This window comes from Carassius carassius, chromosome 1 (genome assembly GCF_963082965.1).
Source record: "Carassius carassius chromosome 1, fCarCar2.1, whole genome shotgun sequence".
In the NCBI taxonomy this organism is placed as follows: domain Eukaryota; kingdom Metazoa; phylum Chordata; class Actinopteri; order Cypriniformes; family Cyprinidae; genus Carassius; species Carassius carassius.
In genome coordinates, this window is record NC_081755.1 from 41715539 (window position 1) to 41729015 (window position 13477).

At 37.7% G+C, this 13477-nt stretch overlaps 2 protein-coding genes across 4 annotated transcripts in view; one reads left to right on the top strand and one right to left on the bottom strand.

Moving 5' to 3' along the window:
- Window positions 1-2768: 2768 nt before the first annotated feature.
- On the top strand, window positions 2769-6145 carry lpar2a (lysophosphatidic acid receptor 2a). Its single transcript, XM_059559454.1, has 3 exons — window positions 2769-3020; window positions 3475-4387; window positions 5715-6145. The coding sequence occupies exons 2-3, from the start codon at window positions 3646-3648 to the stop codon at window positions 6047-6049; spliced, it is 1077 nt and encodes a 358-aa protein (XP_059415437.1). The 5' UTR covers window positions 2769-3020; window positions 3475-3645; the 3' UTR covers window positions 6050-6145.
- Window positions 6146-7879: 1734 nt separating this feature from the next.
- pbx4 (pre-B-cell leukemia transcription factor 4) overlaps window positions 7880-13477 on the bottom strand; it is a 39417-nt gene continuing 33819 nt past the window's right edge. For 2 of the 3 annotated variants that reach the window (XM_059559467.1, XM_059559485.1), the window contains 2 exons: window positions 11254-11340; window positions 7880-10574 (listed from right to left, as the gene is read on the bottom strand). In XM_059559467.1, the coding sequence (XP_059415450.1) occupies window positions 11297-11340 (44 nt within the window). In that variant the 3' untranslated portion in view covers window positions 7880-10574; window positions 11254-11296. The remainder of the gene's footprint in view (window positions 10575-11253; window positions 11341-13477) is intronic. The other variant, XM_059559477.1, reaches the window with a different exon arrangement.

Genomic DNA, 13477 nt, shown 5'->3' on the forward strand with positions numbered 1-13477 from the left:
TGTTTGTATGTGACTAGGGCTTCAACTAACGATTATTTTGATAATCGATTAATCTGTCGATTATTTTTATGATTAATCGATTAATCGGTTTATGTACTTATATTTTAGTTTTTCCCATTTTTTCCCCAAGTAAATTATTAATAAATGGTCTTTATCCTTCAGCATAGATTTTTAAGAGATTTTAACCATTTTGCACTGTCATATCCTAATCAAAAATATACCTGGAGTTGTTTTATTGTGTTAGTAATCCTTTGTCGAACTCTTCTGCAATCAGAACACTGACCCATACTCTAGCAAATTTCACAAGGAGATTTAAAATAATGTTTTCACCATGGCAGTCCTTAGAGCTCCTAAAGTAGTTTAACATCCCGAACGAAGCTTATTAAGGAATCTTTCAGAACATATTTTCACGAAGAATAAGGATAAAACAGAATAAAATTGCAGTGCATTGTATTTTATTATTTACTGGGAAACAGCTTTATAGCTTTTGCTGTGAAATTGTAAACAATCCTTCGAATAAAGTGCTAATGGCATGAAACCTGAATGGAACTCACAATTTAAAGTAAAATCCATCAGAAGGTTGTCCAGAAAAAAAAAATTGGACACACACAAAAAACCTGCTGTGTGAAAAAGAGCAGTGAATACTTAGAAAAAAAGTGCATTTCAAATATCTTTAAACATTTACCCCTCTCATTCAGTCATAATTAGGCTGCACGACTGAATTTTGAACTGGTAAACGACAAACTGATCACAGAACATGTTTGTAAAGCTTTAAATGTTAACTGTTAAAAAGCAATGTTATCAGCTTTTACGACTAAACATTTGCAAACAACATTGTACTGGAGAATCTGCACAAATAAAAGTCTTAGGGGCCGTTCACATATCGTGCCTAAAAACGCGTGGAAAACGCTAGGCGCGCCGCTTTCTCCTTTCCAAAGCGCTCGTGCAGAAGCGCCCCTGAGGGGTCTGCCTTTGCTAAGCAACCATGACGTGCTCTCTCCTTGAAGACGCGGAAATTTCAGCAAAGGATAAATGGATTTGCAGCTCAAAAAATCGCTTGCAGTAGCTCTGCTACTAAATTTATTTCAAAATGGAAATCCATATACAGCTATGATCAGCTGTTCCTTTCATCTTGACTGAGCTTTTAACGTTGTTACGGGAAAGGATGAAGCTGATTGGTTAGTTCTTGTCACATGACCCGCGGTGCGCTTGCAGCATTCTGAAAAGTTGAGATGTTTTTAACTCGATGCGGTGCGGTGTTGGAAATAATGAACTTGAGCGCGCAAAAGACGCGATATGTGAACGTCCCCTTAAACAGTTCAGTAGTGCAGAGTTTACAGGTTACTCTTCTTTTTTGAAGGCTCAAAGTAAAGTACTCCCAGTCTCCCACATCCCGCTAAATGCTGCAGAGACGCTGTTCGGGAAGCACGTGACATAAAACGAGGCCAGCTATTGGCTATTCGCTACTTCTCCTGCTATACTGGCTGAGTAAAACCTCCGGTGGCTCATTACTGCCACACTTTGGTCACCGCAGATTTGAAATATGCACGAAATGAGCCGCTTACGGCAAATAAAAGTTATTTAGCAACGAATCGATGACTAAATTAGTTGACAAATATTTTAATAATCGATTTTTATCGATTAAATCGATTCGTTGTTTCAGCTCTATATGTGACAGAGCAGGACAATCTGCTAAATTTATTTTTTTGTGTTCCACGTACAAATAAATCTAAATGAAAAATTTTAACCCTTTAACAATTTGTAGTCACCATAACATTTTAAAATGAATTTCTTTGCCTAATTATGTTACCTCAGAATGCGAGCTATTTATTTCGTAACTACAATACTTTTTTCCAATAGTGATGACAATAAGCCTATCTATTAAATCAGTCATTATCCATATAGTAACAAGTAACATTTTCATTATTGAATGTGTTCCATATTGGTATTTAATAAATGTTTTACTTCCAACGCTTCATTAGGAGGCACTAGCTATGCTTCTATCTATCTTTATGCACATTTTGGGATATCGCATAAAAAATGCTGGATGGAAATGCCAAGATGCCCATAAAAAAATTTATGTGCTCAACTAAGTAGGATAAATGTCTTATCTGGTAAGGAAACATGCGCATAAACTACAATGGAAACACTTTTACCAAATAAATTTCTTAATGGGCATCGATGCGAGAGCAAAATCTCTCCGAATACAACATAACCTATTTCATCTGTGCGCAATGAAGCTCGTAATTTATTGTATACAAATATTATTATATACGGTGCCTTCTCCTACTGCAGCAAATATAATGTTGCTTCATGATATTTAGTGCCAAGTTATCAGGAAGTGATGATTGTGTTCTCTTCAACTAACTGGATGGAAACGGTGCTTTATTCACAAATGTTTTTTGCAATATTCCAATTTTTCACATAAGTTGGATGGAAATCTACCACCATCTTTCCTCCTAGTTGTTACTAGTAACACTTTTTATCTGTCTTTACTGACAGAATGTCCACATAATTCACTTTAAAAGTTAATAGTATCATTTAAGTGTCTAATAAATAAGTATAATTGTATACTCATTTAATAATAAAAACCTGATAGGTACTAACATACCTATAGTTTCGAATAATTAAGTACAGTCTATTGAAACTGACATGAAATCTAGCGGTTGTCACATGGATTGAGGAATCAATAGGAAAACGGCTTGCCATACATAGTACACTCTGTAGCAGATTCTGGGAAATCAATCGAAATATTTACTTTCTGACAGTCGCCGATCGGTTTGAACAACAGTCTCGCGTTCATTGGACCCCCAGGCCGTGATTTCATCGAATCAGGTTTCAGGGAGGCGCACAAGGGGATCTCGGCGGATCTCGGATCTCTTGAAGATTTCTCCACGAACTCTGGCAGATGAGCGTTTCCGGCGAGCGCCCGAGTGCCAAAACATCGACCCGCGTTGGCCAGCTCTGTCGGAGCAGCTGTTATGTGTGTTTTCTTTGTTTGCTCTGAAGCTCTGGCAACGGTAAGTGTTTTTTTTTCTAGTGTCGTTTTAGAACAAAGTAGTGTTGTTTTTGTGCTGACAGCCGAGCCAAACTGTACAGTGTAAGTTACGTTACCTCTTACATGGTCGAATAAAGTCAGTGTGTATTTCTGAATAGAATTTGTTGCGTCCAGTTCTCACTGAACATAAGAAGTAACAGTAACAAATTTCATTTCTTGTTCTGTTCCTCACGTTTACTCCGAAACCACGTGTGATTAAGTTATAAACTATGCAGTAAGGATTTTAATGGGGGGCTAAACATAATTACTTCGTTTACGTTCAACTCTTAATTTGCGTCGAAATCAAATCTAGCGCGTGTCTAATGAAGACTAGTAAGTATCACATCCTCAGCTTTCTTGTTAAAGATTAACCTATTCACTTTCTGGACTTATAAGGACAGATAATGTTGTTGTCCTCACGTCTTCCTGTGTTTTAGGGTTGGAAAACCATAAAAGACACGCCTGTAAGCAGCAACACAGGCACGTTTTGTGATCTGTAAAAGCTTTATTTCAAATGGCAGCTGATCTCATCATCAGGATTACAGCGTGGGGAAAAACTGGCAACAACTAACTGCTGCAACTGATTAACATCAGCTACTTCTCTAATAATGTTATTTAATTCTACCTGTGAGGTTTCTAATAGATCAGTGGCTTTCTTCTACGAAAAGACTGGTAAGCCCATCAGCAAGGACTGGCACACTCGTGACTTTATTGTGGTAGGCCTCGGGGTCCCGATTTGTGTCTTTATTATTCTGGCCAATATGTTGGTCATAGTGGCCATAATCATAAACCGAAAGTTCCACTTCCCCATTTATTATTTGCTTGGGAACATGGCGGCCGCTGACCTCTTTGCTGGAATATCATATCTCTACCTGGTGTTTCACACGGGGCCGTGGACCATCAGTTTGACCATGGAAAAGTGGTTTGTTCGCGGGGCTTTGATCAACATGAGCCTGACCGCGTCTGTGGTCAACCTGCTGGCGGTGGCATTGGAGCGCCATCAGACCATCTTCACCATGCAGCTCCACAGCACCATGACCATGAGGCGCGTGGTGATGCTGATAGTCACCATCTGGTTGGTGGCCGTCTTCATGGGTTTGGTGCCCACCATGGGCTGGAACTGTATTTGTGACCTGTCCACTTGCTGCACGGTTGCGCCGCTGTATTCCCGAAGCTTCCTAGTGTCCTGGGCCATCCTCAACCTCATGGCCTTCTTCATCATGGTGGCCGTTTACACTCACATCTTCATCTACGTTCGCCGGCGGAGCCAAGCAATGTCCCCGCACACAGACCAGCCCTCCAACAATCAGACCGTCATCAGCCTCATGAAGACCATGTCCATGATTCTGGGTAAGATGTAGACTTCAGACACTTGTGAGATTACTTGCCGTGTGTGTGTTGACTGAGTGAAAGTTCGATTTTCTGTTTCAGAAACCTGCTTGAAAATGAAAAATGGTCTCCAATTGTGTCAAGTACAAAAAATAAACAAAAAAAACAAGTCTGTCAGCCCCAAAACAAGTTTAAAGAACCGGTTTGGTTCGAATTTGCTTGTCTCGCACCTGCTTTCTTTGTAACTAGAGCTGGAATCCGTTATTTTAGTTGCTCTAAGATTCTAGGATTCAGAACATTCGAGATGCATCGACTGAGCCCAACATAGTGCTATTGTATCAATGTATTACGTCGAGTAGCTTTGAAATGAGAGCCCACGTGACACAGTTGACCTGCATTGAAAGAAACAACACAAACTCAATCATAATATTATCGGATAATTTGATCTTTTTATGATGAGGAAAAGTTCAGTCGAGGTTGTAAAACATCATGTGGCGATTATATTATCTTCACTGTAATCAAAATTATTATTTGTATATATAAAATATTTTTTAAATCTATTTCTTAAAGAGGTGTGCAATCATGTATTTAAACGTAAGGAAAATATTGAATTACTTGGGTAAAACTTTACAGTAATTAATTAGTTAATTTTACTTAATGCATTAGGTATCTTAAACTAACAGTCGACTTTTACAGAATGTGTTAATCGTGGTTATTAATTTCTACATATACTACCACTTGGGGTTGGTCAAATTCTCAATGTTTTAAAGTCACCAAGACTGCATTTATTTGATCAAAAATACAGTAAAAACTGTAATATTGTAAAATATTACAATTTAAAGTAACTATTCTTTATTATAGTATATTTTAAAATGTAATCTATTCCTCTAATGCAAAGCTGAATTACTCCAGTATTCAGTGTCACATGATCTTCAGAAATCATTCTAATATGCTGATTTGCTGCTCAAGAAATATTTCTTATTATCAATGTCGAAAACAGAAAAATCTGGTGGGAGCCAAGATCAATTTTTTTTTCAGGATTCTTTGATGAAGAGAAAGCTCAGAAGAATAATATATTTGAAATAGAAATATTTTGCAAGTCTTTACTGTCACTTTTGATCAAATTAATAATTTTTTTTTATTTTTTTGAATATTAAATAGCAACAGGTGAAAATGCTACTGATATTTTGGCCAGTTTTGTATGCGTGTTGTGTAAATCTCACCTCACGTCTTGTATAATTTCGTTATCACAATGTAGTTCCACTCTTTACATGCTGTGGTGGTTTGAAAAACCAAAGTGCATGGACCTGCACTCATCTCTCTCTGTCTTTTTCTTTTTCCTCTACAGGTGCCTTTGTGATCTGTTGGACGCCAGGTCTGGTGATTCTGTTGCTGGACGGTCTCAGCTGCAGTGAATGTCAGGTTCTTAAATATGAAAAGTACTGCCTGGTTCTGGCCGAGTGTAACTCTCTGGTGAACCCCATCATCTACTCGTTCCGGGACGAGGACATGAGGGCCACCTACAAACGCATTCTCTGCTTCCCTTGGAGAAGAATGCAGCAGCATGAGGGGACTTCTGGCATCCGCTTCGAGCCTGTGAAAGCAGGGGCACCCTCAGAGATAAACGACTCTATCTCCACCAGTTTACAGCCCAGTTCACCACAAAGCCTATTGCCTTTATAGAAAAAAGTATTTCTCAGTGTATATAAATGACTTTGTATTTGCTTAGTGAAATGATCACCGCTTGTACAAAGAGTAAATAATACTTCATTTCTGATAGCTTGTTTTGGTATGTTTTTGTCTCTCTTTGACAATAGATGCATTAGGAGGCCTTTGTGTCGGTTAGTTATGAGGCACTGGCAGTTGGGCTGCTCACAGGAAGTTTTTCTTTTCCCAAAGCACAGGCATTAATATTCATAAAACGGCCCTTTTTGTTTGGTATGGAAGGAGATCAGAAACAGAACCGACAACTTTTGTGCACTTTTTTGCTGTTATTATTCTAATGGATATTCATTTTAAAGTGCCCATATTATCCTTGTTCAAAAATTCCTAAATAGTTTGCTTTTGAGGTCTACTTGAATACATTTGCATGATTTGGAGTTCAAAATCCATTTTTCTCGTGCTGTATATTGCTGCAGCACCTCTTTTCTCCCTCTGCTTTCTGAAGCGCCAAGTCTGCTCTGATTGGTCAACCGATCAAAGTGTCAGAAATGTAATTCCCCTTACTATAATCATGTTTCAGCTCCTGAGGCTTCATGAGCAGCTGTAAACAATATCATATACCATGCCATGGGTGTTAAAAGTCCATTCTTGTGGTGAGAAAACATATCCTGGACATATGAAATCACTTGTGACATAGCCACAGATATTACAGTTTAACTACAAATGAAGCGTTTTAGGCAAGTGTTTTCTGTGGAAGAGAAGAACTTATGATGAATGTACTCTGTAACTGCAGCTTTTTTATACACTAAAAGCAATTAAAAAGCATAATACAGGGTTTCAGAGCAGAAAAAGTCATTTTCACATGCATTACAAAAACTGAAAGTCTTCCTTAGTATATTTGTTTTTCAATATAATTATATAGACTTACTTAAATCATGATAAATTTGTGATGCAAATGTAAATTATTGAAAAATTTGAACGGAACTAAATTTATGCTTCAAACATGAACAAGCATCTTGTCAATGGGGTATGACAGCGTATGAATTAAGTTGATTTGTCTGAGCTCATTGGTCGATACTTGTTACTGTTGTGATTATTAACTCGCTTCTTGTCATTTTGTTTTTCTAGTATTTCTTTAGATACTTGCACGGGAAAACTACAGAAATATTGAGAAAGAACATCACTTTTTATTTAGAAGTTATATTTTATTTCCATATTCTAATGGTTGGGAGCACAGATATTCAAGAAATAAGACTTTTGCAATTAGACTTTTACGTTTGCGAACATATTGACTTGCAGAACCCCTTATAATATTAAAACATTTCCACTGAAATCCTGAAACAGAAAGAGGTGCTTTCCCATACACCGAAACCAGAATAAGAGTGTTTCAAAAACCAAGCCACATACTTACAACAACCTTAGCAACCACAAAGGAAAACCCTGACATTGTGGAGGTAACTGATAGTGATCTTCGGTTCTAATGATCATGAATTATTAACTTCTCTTCAGAAATGTTTTGATATAGAAAGCCCCACCTGAAACCAACAATGGCCCTGATTCCTGATGTTTTGTTTTGCGGTGTTTCTGATTTTACTCTGTGCAGACTGTGGGCTGTTTCATTTCACCAAACCGAGTTGTTTCAAAGCACATAATCAATTTGAGATGAGGAGAAAAGGTCTGATTTATTGTGATCCTTATGCTGCATAAATATTCAGGCAGGGCGAGACAATCGGCTGGTGCGCTGAAAAATGGCAGACTCATTCATAACCAGATCATTTTACGTATCGTAACATGCAAATAGCCCCTTAATGAACAGCAACAAGAAAAAATAAATAAAAAAATACAACAGGCTCAAAAGCACACTAGATTATTTTATTAGTTTTTGTTTTTCTAATAAGGAACACTACAATTTTCTCATATTTCTTTTTTCTCTCTCACTAGAACAGTTCTAAAGTTGAGGTATAAAAGGAGTTTATACAGACTACCAAGTCTGAAAATGGTGGGGTTTATATACAAGTGAAATGGAGAGAGGAGAGGTAGAGAGGAGGGAGAGAATGGTAAATACAGAAGGAAGCGTGTACTACAATTCTAGTAAAATAATGATAAAAATCGAGGAAAAAAAGCTGATGTCATTTGATAAGGTGCAGTGGAATCCACCTCAGATCATAATCCCGAGTTTCCAAACACATTCTATGGATGCACTTTCGGGAAAAAGACATTTAGGCGCTCCAAATCTCCCAATGAGATGTAGTGTTCATAGCTTACGCATTTAGTCCAATGAGGCGTTTTATTCCATCAATTTAATAGTGTGATGATCAACGGAGTGGATTTTCACAGCACCTCACACAAACCCTACCAGCTTTGACAAAACCACACACACAAAAAAATAACACTCGAGACTCCCGATCCAAAGAAAATGTAACTGAAATGCTAAAATGAGTATTATAAAGACTAACAAATATTACTCTTGCTCGTGAGCGAATCCAAAAACCCCAGCAATAAAAAAACTAAAGTAAAAGCATACAAAAAGAGAAAATACACTGAAACATTCCACAATCTGTACAGTGACATCCATAGATGGCTGATAGAAAAGAAAACAAGGACATTTGGTGTAGTGATAGCATTAGTTGGGAGATATCCATATGAAATGTAACAGTAATCTACAGAGGACACAATAATAGCTTGAAAAGCTCCTCAGAGTTTGTTTTTCCATGTGTACATATAAACAAAACCCCGATTTACATTTCAGTGTTATTAATTCCTTTGTGTAATATATAGAATTTCCATTCATATCTCAAAACATCCTGGTGCTTCCGCGACTAAAGGTAAACTTGGGGGGAAGAAAAGAAGAGCAAAACATAAAAACAAGTTCCGGGAATACAAACAGCTTGTCTGGGAAATGTAAATATAAATTCAGTTGATGTTCCTCTACTCGCTTTAGTCCATCTGTTTCAAATCACAACACATCCAGTGCTTATTTTTGGTTCAATTTGAAAGGATAAAAGCCCTTGTTGCTTGGCTATGTTAACTGATTACAAAACAACAGTTCCTTTGTTTAGTGAAATTGTAGGCAACAACAATAAAAGAAAGAAGAAAAAAAGACGACAGCATGCTTTACCAAGGAACAGGTGCTTTCAATTGCACGTACAATACAATCAGTTCAAAAGCACGAGTGAGTGACGAGACAACCCAACCCTTAAAAACAGACACCTGTACACACAATACATTAACATGAGCCAGCCAAAAGAACTTCATGGTATCTGGAACGCTTTTCGTAGTCGGAGTTATTGGTTTACTGCGATGGCCTCATGATTGGCATGTTTTACAAATGCCTGTTATGAAAACATGCGATGAAATACCACAGAAATCCTAGAGAAACCAAACACCAGCATGAAGCACTGGATTGGGCAGTTCATTTGTTTATTTGGTCTGTTCTTCACACCCTCTCCTTTCATAACAATTTTTTATTTATTTATTTTGTTTGTCGAAAAAAGGAAAAAAAAGAAAAAGTTTGGCTAAATGGAATCACTAAAACATCTCGACACCCTACATGCATGGAAGACAGTGGAATACTTTTTCTTTCCCTTTAAAAATAATTCTAAATACCCACCCATGTCCCAATCCAAACGAATACTCCAGCTATCCGTCCAACCCCTTTCCGAACACAAGGTTGAGTTCTTGCCGAGTCTTTTATTTGGCGGCTGGTGCATCTGGGGGGAAAAAGCTGCAGGAAAAATACTGTAGCTAAATGATTAAAAACAACGTCAACTGTCGAGAGAGTGGACTGAGGAAATGCTTAGTAGCCGACGGCACGTCGTCTTTACTCCAAGTTTCCCCCATTTCACAACGAACTCTCCTGCGATCAGCTAGTTAAAGTGTTCAAATGTGTGGCGTACCTTTACGCTGATGGATTCCTCTCCATCCAATCAGCAGCTCAAAGTGTAATAGACAGGATTTGTGCTTAAAGCGTTGAACAATGCAGGACAGATCATTTTGTGAGAGAGCCGGAAGCAGTGATTAGACACCGTATTAAAAAGCGGGTGTTTTCATGGTGCAGTTGTCTGAGGTTGTTGTCCGACGAGCGGAAGGTGCAACAACGGTTGACAGCACTTTGGTACAAGCGAGGAGGGAGCTGTTGAGTAATCCCCATCATGACAGGTCGAAACAGGAAAGGTAATGTGGAGTTGGGCGTAGACCGTGCACCCTTTGAGGACGACATGTTTATTCAGATCCGTCCTCAGCAAATGTGACGTTCTGCGTCTTCTGCTCGGGGAGCATGTGTGAGTATGTGTGTTTCAGATAGTCTGGTTCAGAGTGTGAACCCTGGCACACCTTAAAGAAAGTGGAATGAGGACAATGGAAGACCTTTGACATCTGCTAGTGATGGACGAAAGCTGTGAGCAGCAGGAGAGAGCGGGCGAGACTGGATGCTGTGTGTGTGTGTGTGTCTACATTAGCTGGAGGTGTCCGAGTGGATGCTGCCAGGTGGTCCTGGTGGAGAGGTGATGGAGGGAGGGTTGGTGTTGTCTTGCCAGCTGTTGTTAGCCTGTGGAGAGAGTCACAATAGCAGTATGAGGTAAAGCAACATAAGCAATGAAACTGAAGACTGAAAAAGAAAGAATCTATGGAATGTTGTATATTTATATGAAAATTACACACTTCCATTCCAAGGATTGGGGTCAGTAAGAATTATTTTTTTTATAAATTAATACTTGAAGTATCACGGTTTCAACAAAAATATGAAGCAGCTCAACTGTTTTCAACACTGATAATAAGAAATGTTTCTTGAGCTGCAAATCAGCATATCAATGAATGATTCTGAATTAATCTATAATTATTTTATAAAAATATACATAATATCTAGATTTACGTCTTCAAATATTTTATATTTAAAATAAAATATTTTTAAAACAATTTTTTTAATAATAATAATAACACTAAGTGTTTATTCAAATAGTGTGTCCAAACATACAATATTTAGCTGCAGTTGACTAATAAACATCTGGAAAGTATTTACACCGGAATGTCCAATATGTTGAAACAGGAAACACACAAGCCACAGATTACAGAAAGGAGACATTAGATCTTCAAATGATCTTTTGGTCTACACCGACACTAAAACCAACACAGATGATCTCAACAGATTAATGCTCTTCAACTGAAAACAGCAAATGCTTTTTCTTTTAGAAGCAGTGTGTGTTTGTGTGTGTCAGTGCTGCACTCACATCTAGACGGTGTGGGGTGTAAAGTGGGCTTCCTGACAGATCTTCATAGCCTGCCGTCAGGTGTGTAGCACGGTGCAGGATATCCACCTGGAGCACACATACTTCACTTCAGTATCACAATCACTGTGTCTAAGTCATACCAGTGACAGTATTAACAACACTGCTAATACATTAATGTTATCATCATCCATATCTATGCTCATAAACAAAACTGACATGACAAACCACAACATAGGAGAACTGAGTTATATTTATGTATCAGTTCAGAGTCAATGCACTGTCTAAACACATCATTCTCTAAGATGATGATGTCCTATCTGTTTATAGTTCATGAAAGAAAATGAAAATTCTGTCATTAGTGACATGTTTTGAATAAATCCCTCATTTTAATCGGTTCGTCATATAAAGCGATTGTGTCTCTTCAGAAGACTTGGAGGATTTTGAGAGTCAAAGTTTTGTTGTGTAGACTTTCAATGGATGGACAAAAATGACGAGAGACTACGAAAGATATCTTCATCTTTCTTTTGAGTTTGAAACAACACGAGGCCGAGTAAATGATGACAGTATTTTTATCACTTTCAGACCAAATCGATTTGCACTGCACTATTTCAGTGTGTCACTCATGTAAAGTGATCCACTCTGCACTCCTTAGTGGCTCACAATGATAAAGCAACAAATTTCCTGTTTCATTTGATTTTAAAATCAGACTAAGAATGAGAACATTTCAACACATCAGATATGCATTTAATCTAGAAACACATTTGAAAGTTCTCAAAGTCAATCGCACACTCACAAGGTTTGATTATTTCTAGATGCTGGGGGGAAAAAAAAGTACAAAAACACCACAAATGGCTGACAGTGTAAAAGTCAGAACAATATATAAGGGCTCAACAATAAGGATGTGTTTTGGCAGGTAACTCAGATGTGTACTGATGCTTTCACTCACCTCACCACAATAAAAGATTCTGTCTTAAGTTAAGCTCTCTTAAAAGTAGGGTAGGTGATTTCGGAAAGACTAGCGATGGCAAGCTAGCTTTGAAAGCATAAGATCTCACCCTGCCTGCATAATCACTCTCCAAAGCCATGCTCCTCCTCACAGGTGGGTAGTAGCGAGTTACTAATACTTTTGGAGTATATTTAAAGATGGGTACTTTTACTCAAGTAAATTTTTTAGGAAAAATCTGTATTTTACTTCGTTACTCTTGGGTGATGCTTCTCTCCTTAGTTTATCTAAATGCAATACAAGTTATAAATGCTTCAGTTTATTCCAAACGCACAGTCTACTTTTCTCTGGACAATGAGCGATGCCCATTCACCAATGATTCATTCTTTTGAGTCAATTCTGTTCAAAGGCTTGATCAAACCAGTTGTCAAACCAGTTAATTGATTCGTGAATCAGTTTGAATGATTCGTACAGTTCCCTGCTGCACGCGCGGAGCGTCTGAAGCGGTTCACTCAGAGTTGTAACAGAAAGTTTAAGAACATCAAGAGCGTTGAAGACGTGGCTCTGGATCTACAGTCAATTGAAAGCAAATCTGCAAAGGCTATTGTTTGCTAGTGATGAATATCTTTATTAGATAAACACTGCGTGTGCTGTCTACAGTCCAACCGGTATAGATAGGGCTACTTTCGTTTACAGTACACAATACCACTATGACATTAGTTTGTTGTACGTGTATTGTAACTTATACATTAAATAGACTGTATAATTTTTTACATTTAATAAGCTGTCACAGAGTATGAAATAAATACCCTCCAAACCCGCGTTAGCTCTGTTCCAGGAGGAATGCCTTTGCCTAAACACAATTAATATTGATATTTCCACAATATTTATGCTTGCAAAAATATAAATTTGTTTACATTTTGCAGAACAGACAGAAGAAGATCCGTCAATGTGCATTTGGTTCATTATGATCAGATGTTCGGTAACTCAGCCATCATGTGAGGAGTTTTCAAATATATATATATACACAGTACACACACACACACACACACACACACACACACACACACACACACACACACTTACATACATTTTATCTATATATGTAAATAAAAATAAACTATAGAAATACAGTAAATGATCCAAAGTAACTAGTAACTAACTACTTGAGTAGTTATTTTATCCGATACTTTCTTACTCTTACACAAGTAATATTCAGACTATTACTTTTAGTTTTACTTGAGTAAATATTTCTATAAGTACTCTTACTTTTACTTTAGT